The sequence below is a fragment of the Balaenoptera acutorostrata genome, chromosome 5 (assembly GCF_949987535.1).
Source record: "Balaenoptera acutorostrata chromosome 5, mBalAcu1.1, whole genome shotgun sequence".
NCBI classification, from domain to species: Eukaryota; Metazoa; Chordata; class Mammalia; order Artiodactyla; family Balaenopteridae; genus Balaenoptera; species Balaenoptera acutorostrata.
In genome coordinates, this window is record NC_080068.1 from 59,666,770 (window position 1) to 59,682,202 (window position 15,433).

General features: G+C 32.6%; 1 protein-coding gene across 2 annotated transcripts in view; it reads left to right on the forward strand.

The window, feature by feature from the left end:
• Nucleotides 1-13,895, forward strand: part of TECRL (trans-2,3-enoyl-CoA reductase like) — a 109,964-nt gene extending 96,069 nt beyond the window's left edge. For both annotated transcript variants that reach the window (XM_007193542.2, XM_007193543.2), the window contains exons 9-12: nt 812-869; nt 8,776-8,861; nt 9,409-9,454; nt 10,330-13,895. In XM_007193542.2, coding sequence (XP_007193604.1) covers nt 812-869; nt 8,776-8,861; nt 9,409-9,454; nt 10,330-10,457 — 318 coding nt within the window. In that variant the 3' untranslated portion in view covers nt 10,458-13,895. The remainder of the gene's footprint in view (nt 1-811; nt 870-8,775; nt 8,862-9,408; nt 9,455-10,329) is intronic.
• The last annotated feature ends 1,538 nt before the right edge of the window (nt 13,896-15,433 follow it).

Consider the following 15,433-nt stretch of genomic DNA (forward strand, 5'->3'; position numbering starts at 1 on the left):
ACCATCTTGTTCTTCACAACTAAAGCAATTTTGCTAATATCTGTGGGTTGCTTATATTTTGGATAGCATAACCTGCTATTAATAACGTAGTATGTATATATTGAATACATACTTTGCATTAAATCAGGTAAGGTGTATATGACAGACAAAGGAAACAGTTCTATCTTCAGAGGCTACATGTTGCAAATTCAAACAGTATTAGCCCAGGAGATATTGTTAACCCTGAAGCTTCTTAGAGGGTCATAGTGGTCTACTAAACAGGGACAACTAGTGGAGTGTACATGATTAAGAGGTCAGGTGACAGACAAGCAACAAGTGACTTTGTGGGGCAGTACTGCTTACAATACATTTTCTAAACTGAGCTGAAAGCAGTCAGGAACCATACTACTACCCTTGCAGTGGAAGGGTTGCTACTGTGTTAGTAAACCTGGAATATATAAACCTATGCCAAATCTATCTTCAGTGATATGGCTTGTCTCTTCATGCTGTGAAAATTTACCTATTGTAGCAAATACAAAGCAGATAATCAACAGGACCTGATTAACAAGGCAATTTGAACATAATTATCAAAAGGGATCAAGAATACGGTCAAAATCTCTACCTCAATGTGACTCATTCCTTTGATTCTACATATGTCCACAACAGCTTCTTTCATTGTTAAAATACAAAATTTCTTCTTCTTACAATTAGAGTAATAGTATATTTTTGGATCTTTAGAATCAATATATTACATGGATATTTGTATATCTGAAAATGTATTTTTAAAAGAGACCCAAGTATATCACACTGAAAAGGTTGAAATGTTTTGCAGATTTGTGAAGCTGGAAATCATTTCATCAATGTAGTGTTGGCTCATCCCAATCACACAGGTTAGTCACTTTTTTTAATCTCCTCTAGATTGAATTATGCTAATTGTTATTTTTTAAAGCAATAGTTGGAAACATTTAAGATTAGTTTTCCCCAATTATTGCCCTTTTATGCCTAAGTTTTCAAAATATTTGAACTATATTATATTCCCTAATTATGGTTTCTCTAAAGTGAAGTGTGCATATACAAACACATACACACATACACACAATCTCTCTCTCTCTCTCATTTAAATATATGCAGAAACAAACATGATTAAGAAGTAAAGAAGTATGAAATCCTTTGATGAATATCCACATTTCTTAGCTTAACTTTCAATTCTTCATCTAATTTGCACAGTATGTTACAATCCCACTGTATTTCGAATGACTTCTTAAACTTTTTCTAATAAAAGTGAATTTTCTCTGACAAATTCAATGGCAGCGAAATAGCAATGTTTGGGAGAACATTTTGAATTTAATGGTTTGCCAAAAGATTTGAAAAAATTTACAGTGTCTATATAATTTAAAGGTATTTTTGGTAAATCAATACTCTCATTCAGGTTAAATTATAGGTAGGGATTCACAATGGCTTATTGTACATTGTACATAATTTAACTGTAATTTCCAATAGCAATGGTCAACATTTGGATTTCATGTTTTTAGCAATCTAGTTGAAAATATAAAGTTGTGTCTGTCTCTTCAAGTTTGTTTTAACATCTACCTGAATTTCTTAACATTTTCTTGTCTTAAACAGTTCTGGCAGGCTGGGGAAATATATGAAACACTTTCCAGAATATTTTTTCCTATAATACATAAAATTACAAAAGAAATTTATTATATTAGAATATTTGTGAACACATAAAAAGCTGTAATATATATAATAACATAAATGTTTTGATTCCTACATTACATAACACTTTGATCAGTACCATATTGATGACCATAAATTATATATATGGAAATCTAAAACAACTGTAATATTATTTGAAAATATCTCTGCCTGAAAAAAATTAACAGAATAATGCAAATAGTATTGTGTTTTGTTGTCTGCATTTGTATTGAAGTAAATCTTACATTTTATTAAGAGGTTAAATGCCATTTTTATCTAATCCAAATTCATAGATCTACTGATTTCTCTTTGGAAGTATGTGAAGCCCAGATGAAAAACTTCTGAGAGTCTGATTTTTTTAAGTATAGAAGCAGAACACAATACAATTTTATAAAAATGCTAACATTGCCAAAGTTATGAATATCACAACTTTTAGTCTTGATCCTGACCCTCTAACAATGTGACTTTGCTCAAGTTTCTTCATCTATCTGGAATATGCAGTCATTATTTGAAAATGAAAATTTTAAATCATCATGTTTTCAAAGTCAAACTTTGGAAATGTTTATGTGAGAAAGACTTTTCTATGTGTGTGTGTGTATGCTTTTACTCCACCCTTTACCTTGCTTTGTATGTTGCTCTTGCCAAGTCAGAAGCCAATCTAATCTTCCCTCCTTGATTAATTGGCTTGATCTTTTGCCTCTAGACTCAGAACACTTTTTATCACTAAAGTCTATTAATTTTGTACAGAGTTTTTTAGGATGTGTCTTATATTTGATAATTCCAGATCTATTTTCCCAGAGACATGATGTATCATCTAGTAGGTTGACTCATGTCTTTTTTTAAATTCTAGAAAGTTTTCTTGTATTATAGTTGAAAATTTGGTTTGTTACATTGTGGACTGTGAGGAGAGGGTGGGGTTACATTACACACATGTTACATCTGCTTCTATTTTATATATCTATCACTTTCTGTTTTTAGCTTTTTGGGGTTTTTTTTCACTGTTTTTGTTCATCTACTTAATATCCCCTATTCTACTGAACACTCTACCCTTAGGCAAACTGAAATATGTACCATATTAGTAATGTGATTTTTTTCTTTTTCTACAATTTAATTCTTGAGAAGAATCAACTATTTTTTTGTTCCTGTTTTGTCCATACCTATTTTGAGTTCTGGGATTTCTTAACGGTTATGTTCTTTGTTATCTGCAAATGCTTCTGTGTGTTAAAATTTTTCTCTGTTTTCATTTTTGGGGGAGTTATTTTTATCAGTTGGAAAAAATTCTGGCTTTCGTTTTTATTCATATAGAAGCCTTATGTGAATATTGATCAACTTATGTTCAAGTGTGTAGATTGTCCCTGAAGAGAAATAACAAATGTTTTTACAGATGGGGTGATTGAAGTGAAGTCTCTAAAGAATAAAGTGTGCTCTGGAGGGGACGGGGTGTTTCATTGTGTCTTTTGATCCTCTGTACACTCCTTTGTTTTCTAAATTCCTTAATTCCCAGAAATACTACCTTCTTTCCCTTCCCCTCTAAGCCTCCGAAGCATTTTCTCCTTTCTTAGAAGCAGTGCCTTCTAATATGTAAACCTCCGGACTCACTACTCTCAAATCATTTCATTTCAGTTCTCTGTATCCAGTGTCCTGATAACCTCAGGTCTCAGACCTTTTCTCAGAGTAAACCCTCTTCTACATACACAGTGCACTCTTTTTCCTTACATAAAATCCTTATCCAACTCTCAGTTCCTGTGTCAGGTCTAAATGAGTCTCTGTTGCTCTTGGATATTTATTTCCCCACTTACATATTAATTGAGGTTTGTAGTAATATCTGTACCTTAGATATGCTTTAGGCATGAATTATGGATTGGGGGACCATTTTATATTGACTGTTTAAGCAAGATGTCACAAAATGTGTTTTCCCAGAAAACACAATTTGATGTAGAACACATTTTTAAAACACTTATTACAAAGTACTGAAAAAAAGGGAAGAATTGTGCCTAGTAGGAAACTGAGTTGTGATGTCTGAAGGGTGGCCTCAGTCATTTCTCTAGGGTTATCTGAAACTAGGATAACCCTTCTGAGTTACCCTAAGTTGGAATGACTAGAGAAAAGGTAGGTTGGATTTGGGGCTCCCTGGGAATGGGGAAATTATCTAGGATAAGGCAGTTCTCTTTTGTCAAGGCCATCCTTTCAGAGGGTATAATAGGTGAAAGCTTTCTGCTACCAGCAGAAATTTAAAAGAGACATATTAGTGGGAAATTACACAGCCTTCACTGCTGCACATGGCCTTGGTCTTACAACTGATTTGCACCATTTTCCTCCTCCACAAACTTCTAGATTCCCTTCACCCTCAATTGACACATTTAACATCTCAGGGATTATCTGTGGTATGACATGGACCCTCACTTGAGGGTCCTTATCAGGACATGGATGTGGCCCCTGTCCATGGGTCAAGGGAATACCAGAGATGTCCAAATACTAGAGGCAAAATATACTCTTCTTACCCCACTGTATAACAGCAGGTTTACCTCCTTTTCATGATCAGGATCAATTACTCTGCCAAGAGTAGTGATTCATTCCCCACAACACTGGGGTCTTCAGGTTTTAAGATCCTTGTTTCCAAGTGAGGAATTTTCTGTCATGGGACGTGGGTAGATTCCCATTCAACTATCAACCTTATCTTATAGATTTAAAGGTGTACTTTGCCCTAAGTCAGCATTTCAACTGTGCCTTCAACAGATTAGCCAATTAATCCATCAGGTTGGCAACTTTTTGATGATGCTGTATTTGATATAAGAAATTGTTCCTTTGGTTATGGGCCCACTTCTGTACCTCCTTTTTGAAAAATCGATTTCTTAAAGTAACAGTGTATTGTGGATGGACCTAGAGTCTGTCATACAGAGTGAAGTAAGTCAGAAAGAAAAAAACAAATACCATATGCTAACACATATATATGGAATTAAAAAGAAATGGTTATGAAGAACCTAGGGGCAGGACAGGAATAAAGACGCAGATGTAGAGAATGGACTTGAGGACACAGGGAGGGGGAAGTGTAAGCTGGGACGAAGTGAGAGAGTGGCATGGACTTATATATACTACCAAATGTAAAATAGATAGCTAGTGGGAAGCAGCCGCATAGCACAGGGAGATCAGCTCAGTGCTTTGTGACCGCCTAGAGGGGTGGGATAGGGAGGGTGGGAGGGAGACGCAAGAAGGAGGAGTTATGGGGATCTATGTATATGTATAGCTGATTCACTTTGTTATAAAGCAGAAACTAATACACCATTGTAAAGCAATTATACTCCAATAAAGATGTTAAAACAAACAAACAAACAACAACAAAAAATAGTGTATTGTGGAAGAGATGTGTTAATTGATCAAATACTGTGTAAATCCTCAGATAATAGGACTGACTCAGGACCTAAAGGAAGGAAAGGGAAATCCATTCACAGAGTATGTGTCTTTTCCTGCAAATATGAATTGCTGCCTCTTTCAAAATAGAAGGTGTTCAATAAATCACCTTGCCCTCAGTTTACTAGATCATATTTGTGCAGAATGGTGCCTTGTTACGGTCTTACTGGTGTTCTTTATTGGTGGCAGTTTGGACACTTGGTAGCGGCAGTAGTTATATCTGCCCTGGTAAGTGGGAGCTCATGCTATTGAGGCCAAGTATAGCTTCCATCCCTGCCACCATACTCCATTCATGCACCCATACTAGCAATAAGTAATCCATTTCAGAAACAGGCTGACAGTGACTGGCTAAGTCAAATTTTCTACCTGTTTTTTATTGTCTCTTCCATCACTGATGCTCCCTTTTGGGCATTAACATGTGGTACATATATCTTCATATTTCATAGCCACTCATATTCATGGGCAGTCTTGCAATCCTTACTAGTTGTCCATTTGACACTGCCTGTTATTTTATGTATATTGTAGGTTGGATGTATTTTGTTCAACTACAGAGACTCTGCCCACTGGGAGAATTTATCCCTCACTACTGTCTTTTAGGGTGTGACCCCTAAACGTGACTCTATTGTAGCTGCTGTGCATTTTTGGCTTCCTCCCACATGCCAGCCAACTCATCCCTGAACTAAGCTCAAGGTCTTCCTCCTTTTCAGCTGGCATGAAGGGATACCTAAAGTTTTCATGCATGTTGAGTTAGGAGACATGGTGGCTCAACAGTGGTGTGTGACATGTCTGGATGCCTGGTAATGCAGCTTGTTTGTATCCTATTGCCTATTTATGTTTCATTCTGAATATATCCCTTCTATCTTACAATGAATTATTACTAGTCTTACCTAACCTTATGACTTGGTACATCTAACAGAACTCAGTTTATAGTGCTCAGTTAGGACCACATGGTCACTTGGTGTCCCTAGAGTAGAGTCTTAATTATACCAGGATTCAATAGCATTCCAGGACTATCTTGTCAAAGAGATATAATTCTGTGCTACAAAGCCATGGCCTGCTCTAGAATACCAAGGTTCAGGATTGTGATTATTCCATTGGAGCTAACCATAAGTTCCACACATTAACTTTTTCCACCACTGATATATTTAATATGTAGAGTCTACCTGATTATAAGTCCAAGTGCAGGAGTGCTTGCACTAAAACTTGAACCTGTTGCAATTTTCTGCCTTGTTCCCTACTAAACTTTCACAGCTTTTTGTGCTCCATGGTGTGCAGTTCAGAGGAGATTTCCCTGGTGTATAATATGATACCTGCCAAACTAGAAGAGGCCTACAAGGCATTTTGCTTCCTTCTTAATGATATGGGTTTCAAGTTGCCACACATTTTCTCTGTTTTGGAAAGGATGCCTCACAATCATTTGGCCCCTAAATCTTTGTAGTGTTTATTAGCAACACCCCTTCTGTGGACCACACATGTCATAGTAAGGCCACCAACATACTAGCCACTTCTTATTCATTCAGTATGGATAGCATAATGTTATTGATCTAGTGATTTTCAGTGAGATGCCCAACCAACCTGGGTCTTGAGCTATTTTATAGCAAAGGGTGGGAGTATTAAACAGTTATAGAAAAAAAACAAAAACAAAAACAGAAACTCTATGCTATTGCCCATTTTAAAGAAAAGTAAACTATTCTGGCCTCCCTTTCTACTAGAGATTGAAAATACATTTGTCAATTCAGTGGCTATATCCATAGACCCAAGTTTGGGCTAATCTGCTTTAGTAAAGATATCATATCTGGTAATAAATTGCAATGGTGGATAATGTGTGACCAAGTTTGCAGTACTCCACTATCACCCTCCTAAATACATCTGGCTTCTGCAGGACCTAAAGAGGTGAATTAAATGGAGATATAATGGAGAATATCATACAAGCATACGTTAGATTTTAAATGTAGCACTAATCTCTCACTGGGATGCAGATTGTTTATATTTACAAAAGAATGAGTGCAATTTCAGAGGCTTCCACTTGGATTTCCCCACTAGTTCTTGCCCCAAAGGCCAATAAATCAACGCACAATGGGATTATGCAAACTACAAAGTATGTATATCCCAATTATTCATTCAGTGTCTGGGGAAATAACCCCTGTGAAGCAGTGGGCTAACTGTGTTTAGCAGTCCTTAAAATGTAGGGATAGTCTACTCTCACTAGTATACAGTTCCCCAGACAGATGACCGTAGATAGTTTAGTGAAGTGATTTTAATGAATGATTGTGAGAATCCATATATATATATATATATATATATATATATATATATATATATATACACATACATACATACACAGTTATTTCCATGCTGCAGTATTTCTCCCTGGGGTCCCAGACTGTTCTTCCATCAATGAGTTTAGTGTCTTACAACTAGTTTAAGTCCAAAAACTGGGAAAGAAAACTAGGTTTTTCTGTGTCACAAGACACATTGGTTATTTAATCTGCAAACCACATCTGGAAGAAATGTGTGTTTGTGGATCCTGACCATTCCACTACCTCCAGGAATTGAACAGTCATAAACTGGCTTTAACCCAAATTACCTTGTGTGCACATTCTGCATCTGAAAGTCAGTTACCATAACGTGGGCAGGTTCCTCAATTATCTTTCTTTTGATGAATATATGGATGCTACACAAAGGTGTTTACATAAATGTTACCAAGAGAATCTGTACTGTTAAATGGCTTACATATTTATCCTTATCTTGAAATGAGCAATGCATGAAATCTGCACATTGCCTAATATATTTTTCACTTTGATAGTTCAACAATAGTTACAATTTTGAAAACAACATACTGACATTTCATTATGACTTTAGAATTACAACTAAAAGAGATTAGTTGATGTGTTATCTGATTAAATCTTGCTATGGAGAATAAACAGTAATTTTATAATTCATATTTACTTTTACAAATGTCACAGCTCAAAGTTCAACTTGAAATCATTATAAATTTGTTATCCAAAATATTTCTCAAAAAAATTTGAAAGGCAAAAAGTAACTAACAAAAATCAAGTGACAATATGCTAAGTATAATGAGAGCTGTAAATAACAATCCTGATTACTGAGCAGAAATAATTTATATGGTATTTCTGAGTATTAACTTACTGATATTCATTGTAATCCTCTTATGAGCGATGTTCATACTTTTCTGATATAAATGACATAATTATGAACTTCCCTTTGGATTTTCACTAATTTGATAGAAAGAGGTTTGAGGTATTTAATAATCTCAACCAAAAATATATTCTTTGACACTAAAAGGAGAATAGGAAGAGGCATGTAATTGTGAAAACACACTTATGAATCTCAGTATGCAATACTGCTGCTCTACTTTGATAAAGTAATATCTATATATTGTTTGATTTTAAAACTTAAACAATTGATTATTGTGGTGATATTCTGTAATGTTACAGCAACATAGCTGTAGACATGGACAGAAAATGATAGGGATTCTATTTCAGTCAAAAGGTTATAACATTTGAAACTGGGTCTCTTCTGAGTAATTTGTGAAAAAGGTTTCTATAAATATATGATGACATTTCATGTGGTATATAGTTGTTCTAGGGAATTTAGAATTATACAATAAATATGTGATCAAATTTGCAATATGTAACATCATTGACATTTTACTCTCCTTTTTAAAAGGAAATAATGCCTGTTTTCCAAGTCCAAATTATAACCCCTTTACGTGGATGTTTTTCCTGGTTTCATGTCCTAACTACACCTATGAGGTATGCTAGCTATGTATGAAAATAACTGAACTTTATTTGATAATATACTAAATACATGTGTTTATGTACTTACATGTATTATAGATTAATATATATATGATAATATGTGTATATGTTTTGTCTGTAGATATAGGTATAGCCAGAGATATAGATGATGATATAGATTTCAATTTAAGTTATAGGCATAGGAAACTGGAATAGTTCAACCACAATTTTCCCTGCAGAATATAGAATATATGTGCATATATTTATCTAGATTTAAAGAAAATTTTATAATCATCATATAAAACATCTTGAGAAGCTTCAGGATTTTATTTTTATCAAAACTTTTGGAATAATGTCTCATTTTCTTATGAATATGATACTGTATTATGGGATTGTTTAATAACTTTATTATATTTAACAATGAAATTATTGTCTTTAGGAAATTTATTTCTACTTAGAATCTTCCTACTGTTTAGTTTTTAAATTACCTATTTAATGTCACAAGTGAACAAATTTCTAGACTGACTATAAATATTTGTTAATTTATGTTTTAATCTAACAGATTGGATCATGGATTAGTTTCACAGTCATGACGCAAACATTGCCAGGTGAGATCTATGTTTACTGACATTTAATTGAAGTAGATACACCTTTAGGAGAAGTGGTTTCTGAGAACAGATTGCTATAGTACTAAAATTAGGCATGTTTGTAAAGGGATTTTTTGCCTTTATTTTTATTTTGGATTTTTTAGCAGTATTAAAATATATTGGAACATTATTTACTATGCATCTCTATATAATTGTGGCTTAATCCAAGCTAGAAAATGTAGTCCAAATATACTAAGCAACAAGTTTTTTTTAAAAAGAAGTGGTAATAATAATAATACACTTCATTTTAAACTCTCTCTTGTGCATGTGCGCAGACTTGCATGTACTGTGTCTTCAAGCGTTCATATACATCTGTGAAGGGAAAGCTGGGAGCATGAGTGTGTAATCTTGAACACTGGTCATTTTAACAGACAAGGAAGTTAAATTGTAATGAACTGTATGTATTAAAGGGATATGTGTTATATCCTTTTCATCAATTCTTTGTTCCACTGTACAAAAATGTGGATTAAAATTAATGTTGCTTGTCGTATGTGTGTATGTGTGTGTAGAAGTATTTTATACACATATGAAAAACTATTATTGAGAAATTCAAGGAGATTTTTAAAATTCCTTATTTGGGAGTATTTTGTGGCAGTGGGATGTAAAAAACAGATTTATTTTGATCTCTATATACTTTTTATGTTTATTCAGCTATGCAATAAATATTGATTGAATGTATATGATGCTAGGCAATATACATGAGTAAAGAAAATTGACAGAGAACTATGCAACACGAGAAATATTTTAAGAACTATATATGATTTTTTTCTAATATAGCTTGCTATATCCATAATAAAAATAAGAAATAAAGAATAATTATTTCTTTTTTCTTCTAGTTGGGATTTTTACACTTCTGATGAGTATCCAGATGTCTTTGTGGGCACAAAAGAAACATAAGATTTATCTGAAGAAATTCAGTTCTTATATGCATAGGAAATCAGCAATGATTCCATTTATATTGTAAGAAAAAATAAGTGATCTTATCTCATATACAGAAAGCAGTATATAAACTCACTAAATCAAACTTGATAAAGGATAGATGCCTATTATGCTCCAGAAATTCACAAACAACAGTATTTTTGCTTGAGTAAAAATACAAAATGGTAGAATCTAGCTGAATTCAGAGTAATAAACTTGAGGTAAATGAAAAGTAGAAATTATTGATATAACTAATGGTAAATAGCATCCAATATGTTTGCAAGGGACTGATCCTTGAATGAGATGTTCTTACTGCATTAAATATTTCATAACTATTTGCTTAAGACCATTTAGAATATCTGAATTCTAAAAAGTAAATATTTTAAAAAGTTGTAACATTTAAATCACTTGAATTTTACATATTATTTTGATAGTAATTTAATTTTTTTCTTTATTGTTCAATATGTTATTGAGAAATATCAAATGTCTTATGTCAGTAGTTCAATTTCCTATATTACAAGTTAAGTATTTTTAATTAGCCATGCATCTTATTCATAACATATACAATGTATATCATTCTGAAATTATAACAATCAAAATATTTTCTAGACATTACTTATTAAATCATTTGAATATACTATATTGAAATATATATTTATATTTATACATACATCATGTTTATATATGCATATATATAGAAATATATATATATTTCAAATGGATTATATGTGATGATGAAGAGAGAGTGCATTGGAACTTAGAGATTTAGAGTGGAAAGATTTTTTGCTTTATTTTCATATTTTTAAATTCTTATGTCTTCTCAAAGCCAGTGTGGTTTGTGTATGAGTGTGTATGTAAATATGCATATATATTTTGACAAGGAGAGGGATGATATTACAAAAATTAAATACATGTTAGGTAAATATTTTTTAAAATCTTAGTTTATTCGTATTTAAATTGGGATTCTTTACATTGGTTAATTTCTAGAGCCTTTCCAATTATCAGATATAAATGTATCTAGATAAACAGATGGATAGATAGATGATAGATGGATATACATATATCAATGTATCCTCATTAAAGCATTTAGATATATACATATATAACAAAATATCCTTGGTAAAGGTAGGTCTATATGCATTTTGTGGGTGTTTACTGTTAATATATGTGACCAACTTTCAAGATATAACAAAAGCACCCATTTAAAAGCTTTATCATTCCCAAATGCACAGTATCAATATATCTCATGGGAAGATAACAACAAAGTTTAATTTACTAATATTCATTCAGCAAAATAGCATGGAATCATAATTATTTGTTGATGTAATAGGCTATCCCAAATATGTTTCATTATACTATATTCCCGAAAAATGTGACTACTCTCATCTTATAAATAAGATGTAATTACATAATCAAATTCTAAAGTTCTTTTGTGTGTATTTTCAACAATTGTGATTTTTATGTCAATGTAAAGATTATGATGATATTAGCAACTCATAAATTCCCTGCTTTCAATGGAGAAAGACAAATAGGTCTTATTTCTAATTTAAATAAGGTATGTATATGCATGATATCATCATCAAAGTCATATGGGATTGGTCAAAAGAAGTCTTGTAGTGTGGGAAAGGAACAAGTTAAATGCTATGATCAGCCATATCAACTGGGAAACAGTACTAAAATACTGCCACTTAACATTCAAATTTTCATACTCTATTTATTGATAGATTTGTTAAAGGAACTAAATGTCAACTGTAGACAAACAGTAGATGAGATTAGAAAAGGGAATAAATAATGCAGCCCTTGCTTTTTAGATAGTTTACTTAGTTAAAAGACAACATAATTCTTAAAGATAAAATGAATTGTTAGTAGCATTAATTGAAATTAATTAAAACATGTATGAAGACAATATTAAAGTTAGCCTTTGTTCTTTTATTCCTTGGGCTACATGGGATATAAAGGAATGGATATTACCTCAACCTGTATATGCCTGTTAAAAATTATCTGCCCTGGTTGTATTAAATGTCCTGGTTCACATGATCAGTCTTCTCTCAGGCCATTTCTCCATGATAATATATTAGAATGCATTTGCTCTCCATTTCTATCATTTTTGCAGAACATACCATTTAATAATCAAAAAAAAAAAACCCTCAAAAGTTTAAAAACTGAAAATATACCATTACTGGTTGGTATATAAAAATATACTATGAATCTTTCTTCTGGAAAATGCATAGATATATGAATTAATGTCCAATGATATCTTCATAGATTGAGTTATCCATTCATTTACTTTGTGTTTAGTAACACTCTTCTACATATTTACACATGAATCAGTTTAAGGGGTCTTCAGGAGGAAATTACTCAAAGTAGACTGGACCAAGTAGGGAGTGAGTTTTTCACATAAATCTACCCCTCATCCAAGTAGAACTTAAAAGGTCCCATTCCAAACAAATACTGGAAATAATCTTAAGCAGGCGTGGAAAAATAAAATCACAGGTCACAGATATTAGCTTCTGCCTCCAAATCATTTAATGTAACAATTAGGATGCCTGGCAAGCTATAGTTTTGCATCTTCAATTTAAATTAAATATTAATTTAAATATTAGGATGGTAGCTAATAATGTATTTAAATTTTATGAAAATAAGCATTCAAGATTTAATAAATTAACATTAGAATTTTCTGACAGATACTAGATTTGTGATTACATATAGTATTACAAAGAAGCATCATAGTTAAATTAATTTAGTCATTGATAGTTAATTTTTAAATAATTGTCTAGAATGATATTTTTTCTATCCAAAAATAAAAGCTGAAAACAGTGCTTTTAAAATACCACATCTTCATCTTTTATACATTTCTTATAAAAAGAGCTAGAGAGGGAGAGAAATCAAAAGAAAAACAAAAATACAAAAGTTGAATCAGCTGCTATACCACCCCGTATTATCACAGCCTCTTGCCTCTCTTCCCCACCCCTTCATCATTTCTCCCTCAAGCTACTACTTTAAAGGTGTTTTTGGTTTTTTTGCATGTGTGTTTTTTTGTAATTTCTGGCTAAGTTTAAATAAAAATAGACTCAACACATTTTGTCTTTTAGCAAGAATTTTGTGGAAAATTATTCTCTAACTCATACGCAGACACAGACACAGAAATTTTAAGCAATATCATTTCTTAAAAGAGACAATACAAATATGGTAGCATCAAATTTTTTTTAAATAAATGAAATATATTCTTATTTTATAAATGTGCATGCTCAATTTTATTTCTCTATGAAAAGATATTATGCCTAATACTGAGGGGTAATCAAATCATAAAATTCTACATTATAGCTGAATATCTTGTATATTGACCTTTAATCATCTTCCAGTAATTAAACATATTTTCAAGATATTTTAAGTTCAATTTTGAGTAACTATCGTTCAATGCATGTTAAATTTTAGCAGTTGTTGTACTTCATTTATAACATTTGTGCTCATAAAATAAAATGACCTGTGAATCAATAATGAGGGTTACTTATATTTTTATTTTAATAAAAAAGAAAAGATAACTGTTGTAGTTGCTCCTGGATATTAGAGGTGATTACAGCAAATGTTACTTTATAAGTACAATTAAAGGCATTTATGCAGCTTTTGCATAATGATAATAATTAAAAACCGTTTATTTTAAAGGCTGCTTAAAAGTTAATTTTCACCCAGGTGCATATTGAAGCCTATAATTAGCCTTCCTTCAGAGGAGGTTTGATCATGGAAATGTACAAAAGCATTTTTGGAGGCAGAAGTTCCCTGCTAAAATGGGATTTTGGCTTTTAACTGTAGTTCTATAATGGTACTTAAAACATGTAAGAAAAATATGCTCAGAAATATTTTTTAAAATGAATATAATCATAACAGATTTTTTTTCTTAAGAATATAGAAGACGTATTTTCATATTATTTGACTGAGTAATATGAGGGGCAGGATGAGTCAGATAGTGAGATTGTGAATTTTCTCTCTAATTGGGTGACCTTTCAAGTGACACTTCTAGGGTATTTAGCCAGGTGAATGATTACTGGAACAATGTTTTAGACAAATAAAACTGATTTATATAAGGCACTGAGACAGGAAAACCTTGGTGTGTTCGCGGACCAGCAAGTCACCCAGTGTAGTTGGAACATACTGAGTAAGAGAAAGAGTCATTTATCCTGGATTTGGAGAGGTATTGAAAGGACATGTCATGCATGGTTCTTAGACCAGTCTAGATCTATGTTACTTTGATGTATTATTTTAGAATATTCAATTTTGTCATAGAATACAAGAAAACGAGGAGTTGGAGGAGACACATATGAAATTGCATCAAGATAATTTCCGAGAGGATAGTAGAGAATTTATATTTTATTCTAACCAAAAGAAAAAATTTTATTCAGGGCAAATAAATATTATAATGCAATCTGATATGCTTTTTAAAATGTATTATTCCATCTCTTATCTGGACAAATTGTTATGGGTAAAGAGATGACATAGGAGTGCATTTAGAAGAATCCAGTAATATCCAAGGGGAGAAACATTTAGTTGTCATGAATGCTCTGGGTTTTGCTTTTGTTATAAAGAGAAGAAAATTTATGGGATCCCCACCACCATCTATGGGACATTCTAGATTACAGGGAAGGATTGGAGTGAGGGCAAGATGGGCCTAGATTTCAAGTCTTATTTAAGAAGCCCCTTTATTGCCCTGAGTGAGCAGACCAAAAACCACTTCAGTGTCAATAACCTATCCTCGAAGGGTTAGTAAGAGCTTCCCATGCCCATTCACATACCTATATTTGCCAAAAATGCCCCAGAACAACATTCCCAGTTAGAATATGTAGGACTTTGTCAAAGCCTGTGAGCCTGCACAAATGCATCTGTCTGAAAAGGCTGAAAGGACACAAAACCTGATTTTTCCAGATACACAAACTGGTCTTGAGGAAGATACCACTCCAGACAATTCTGATGAGTCCCCCACACAAACAATTTTATATGTACTGACCTGTCTGAACAGTGTAACCATCA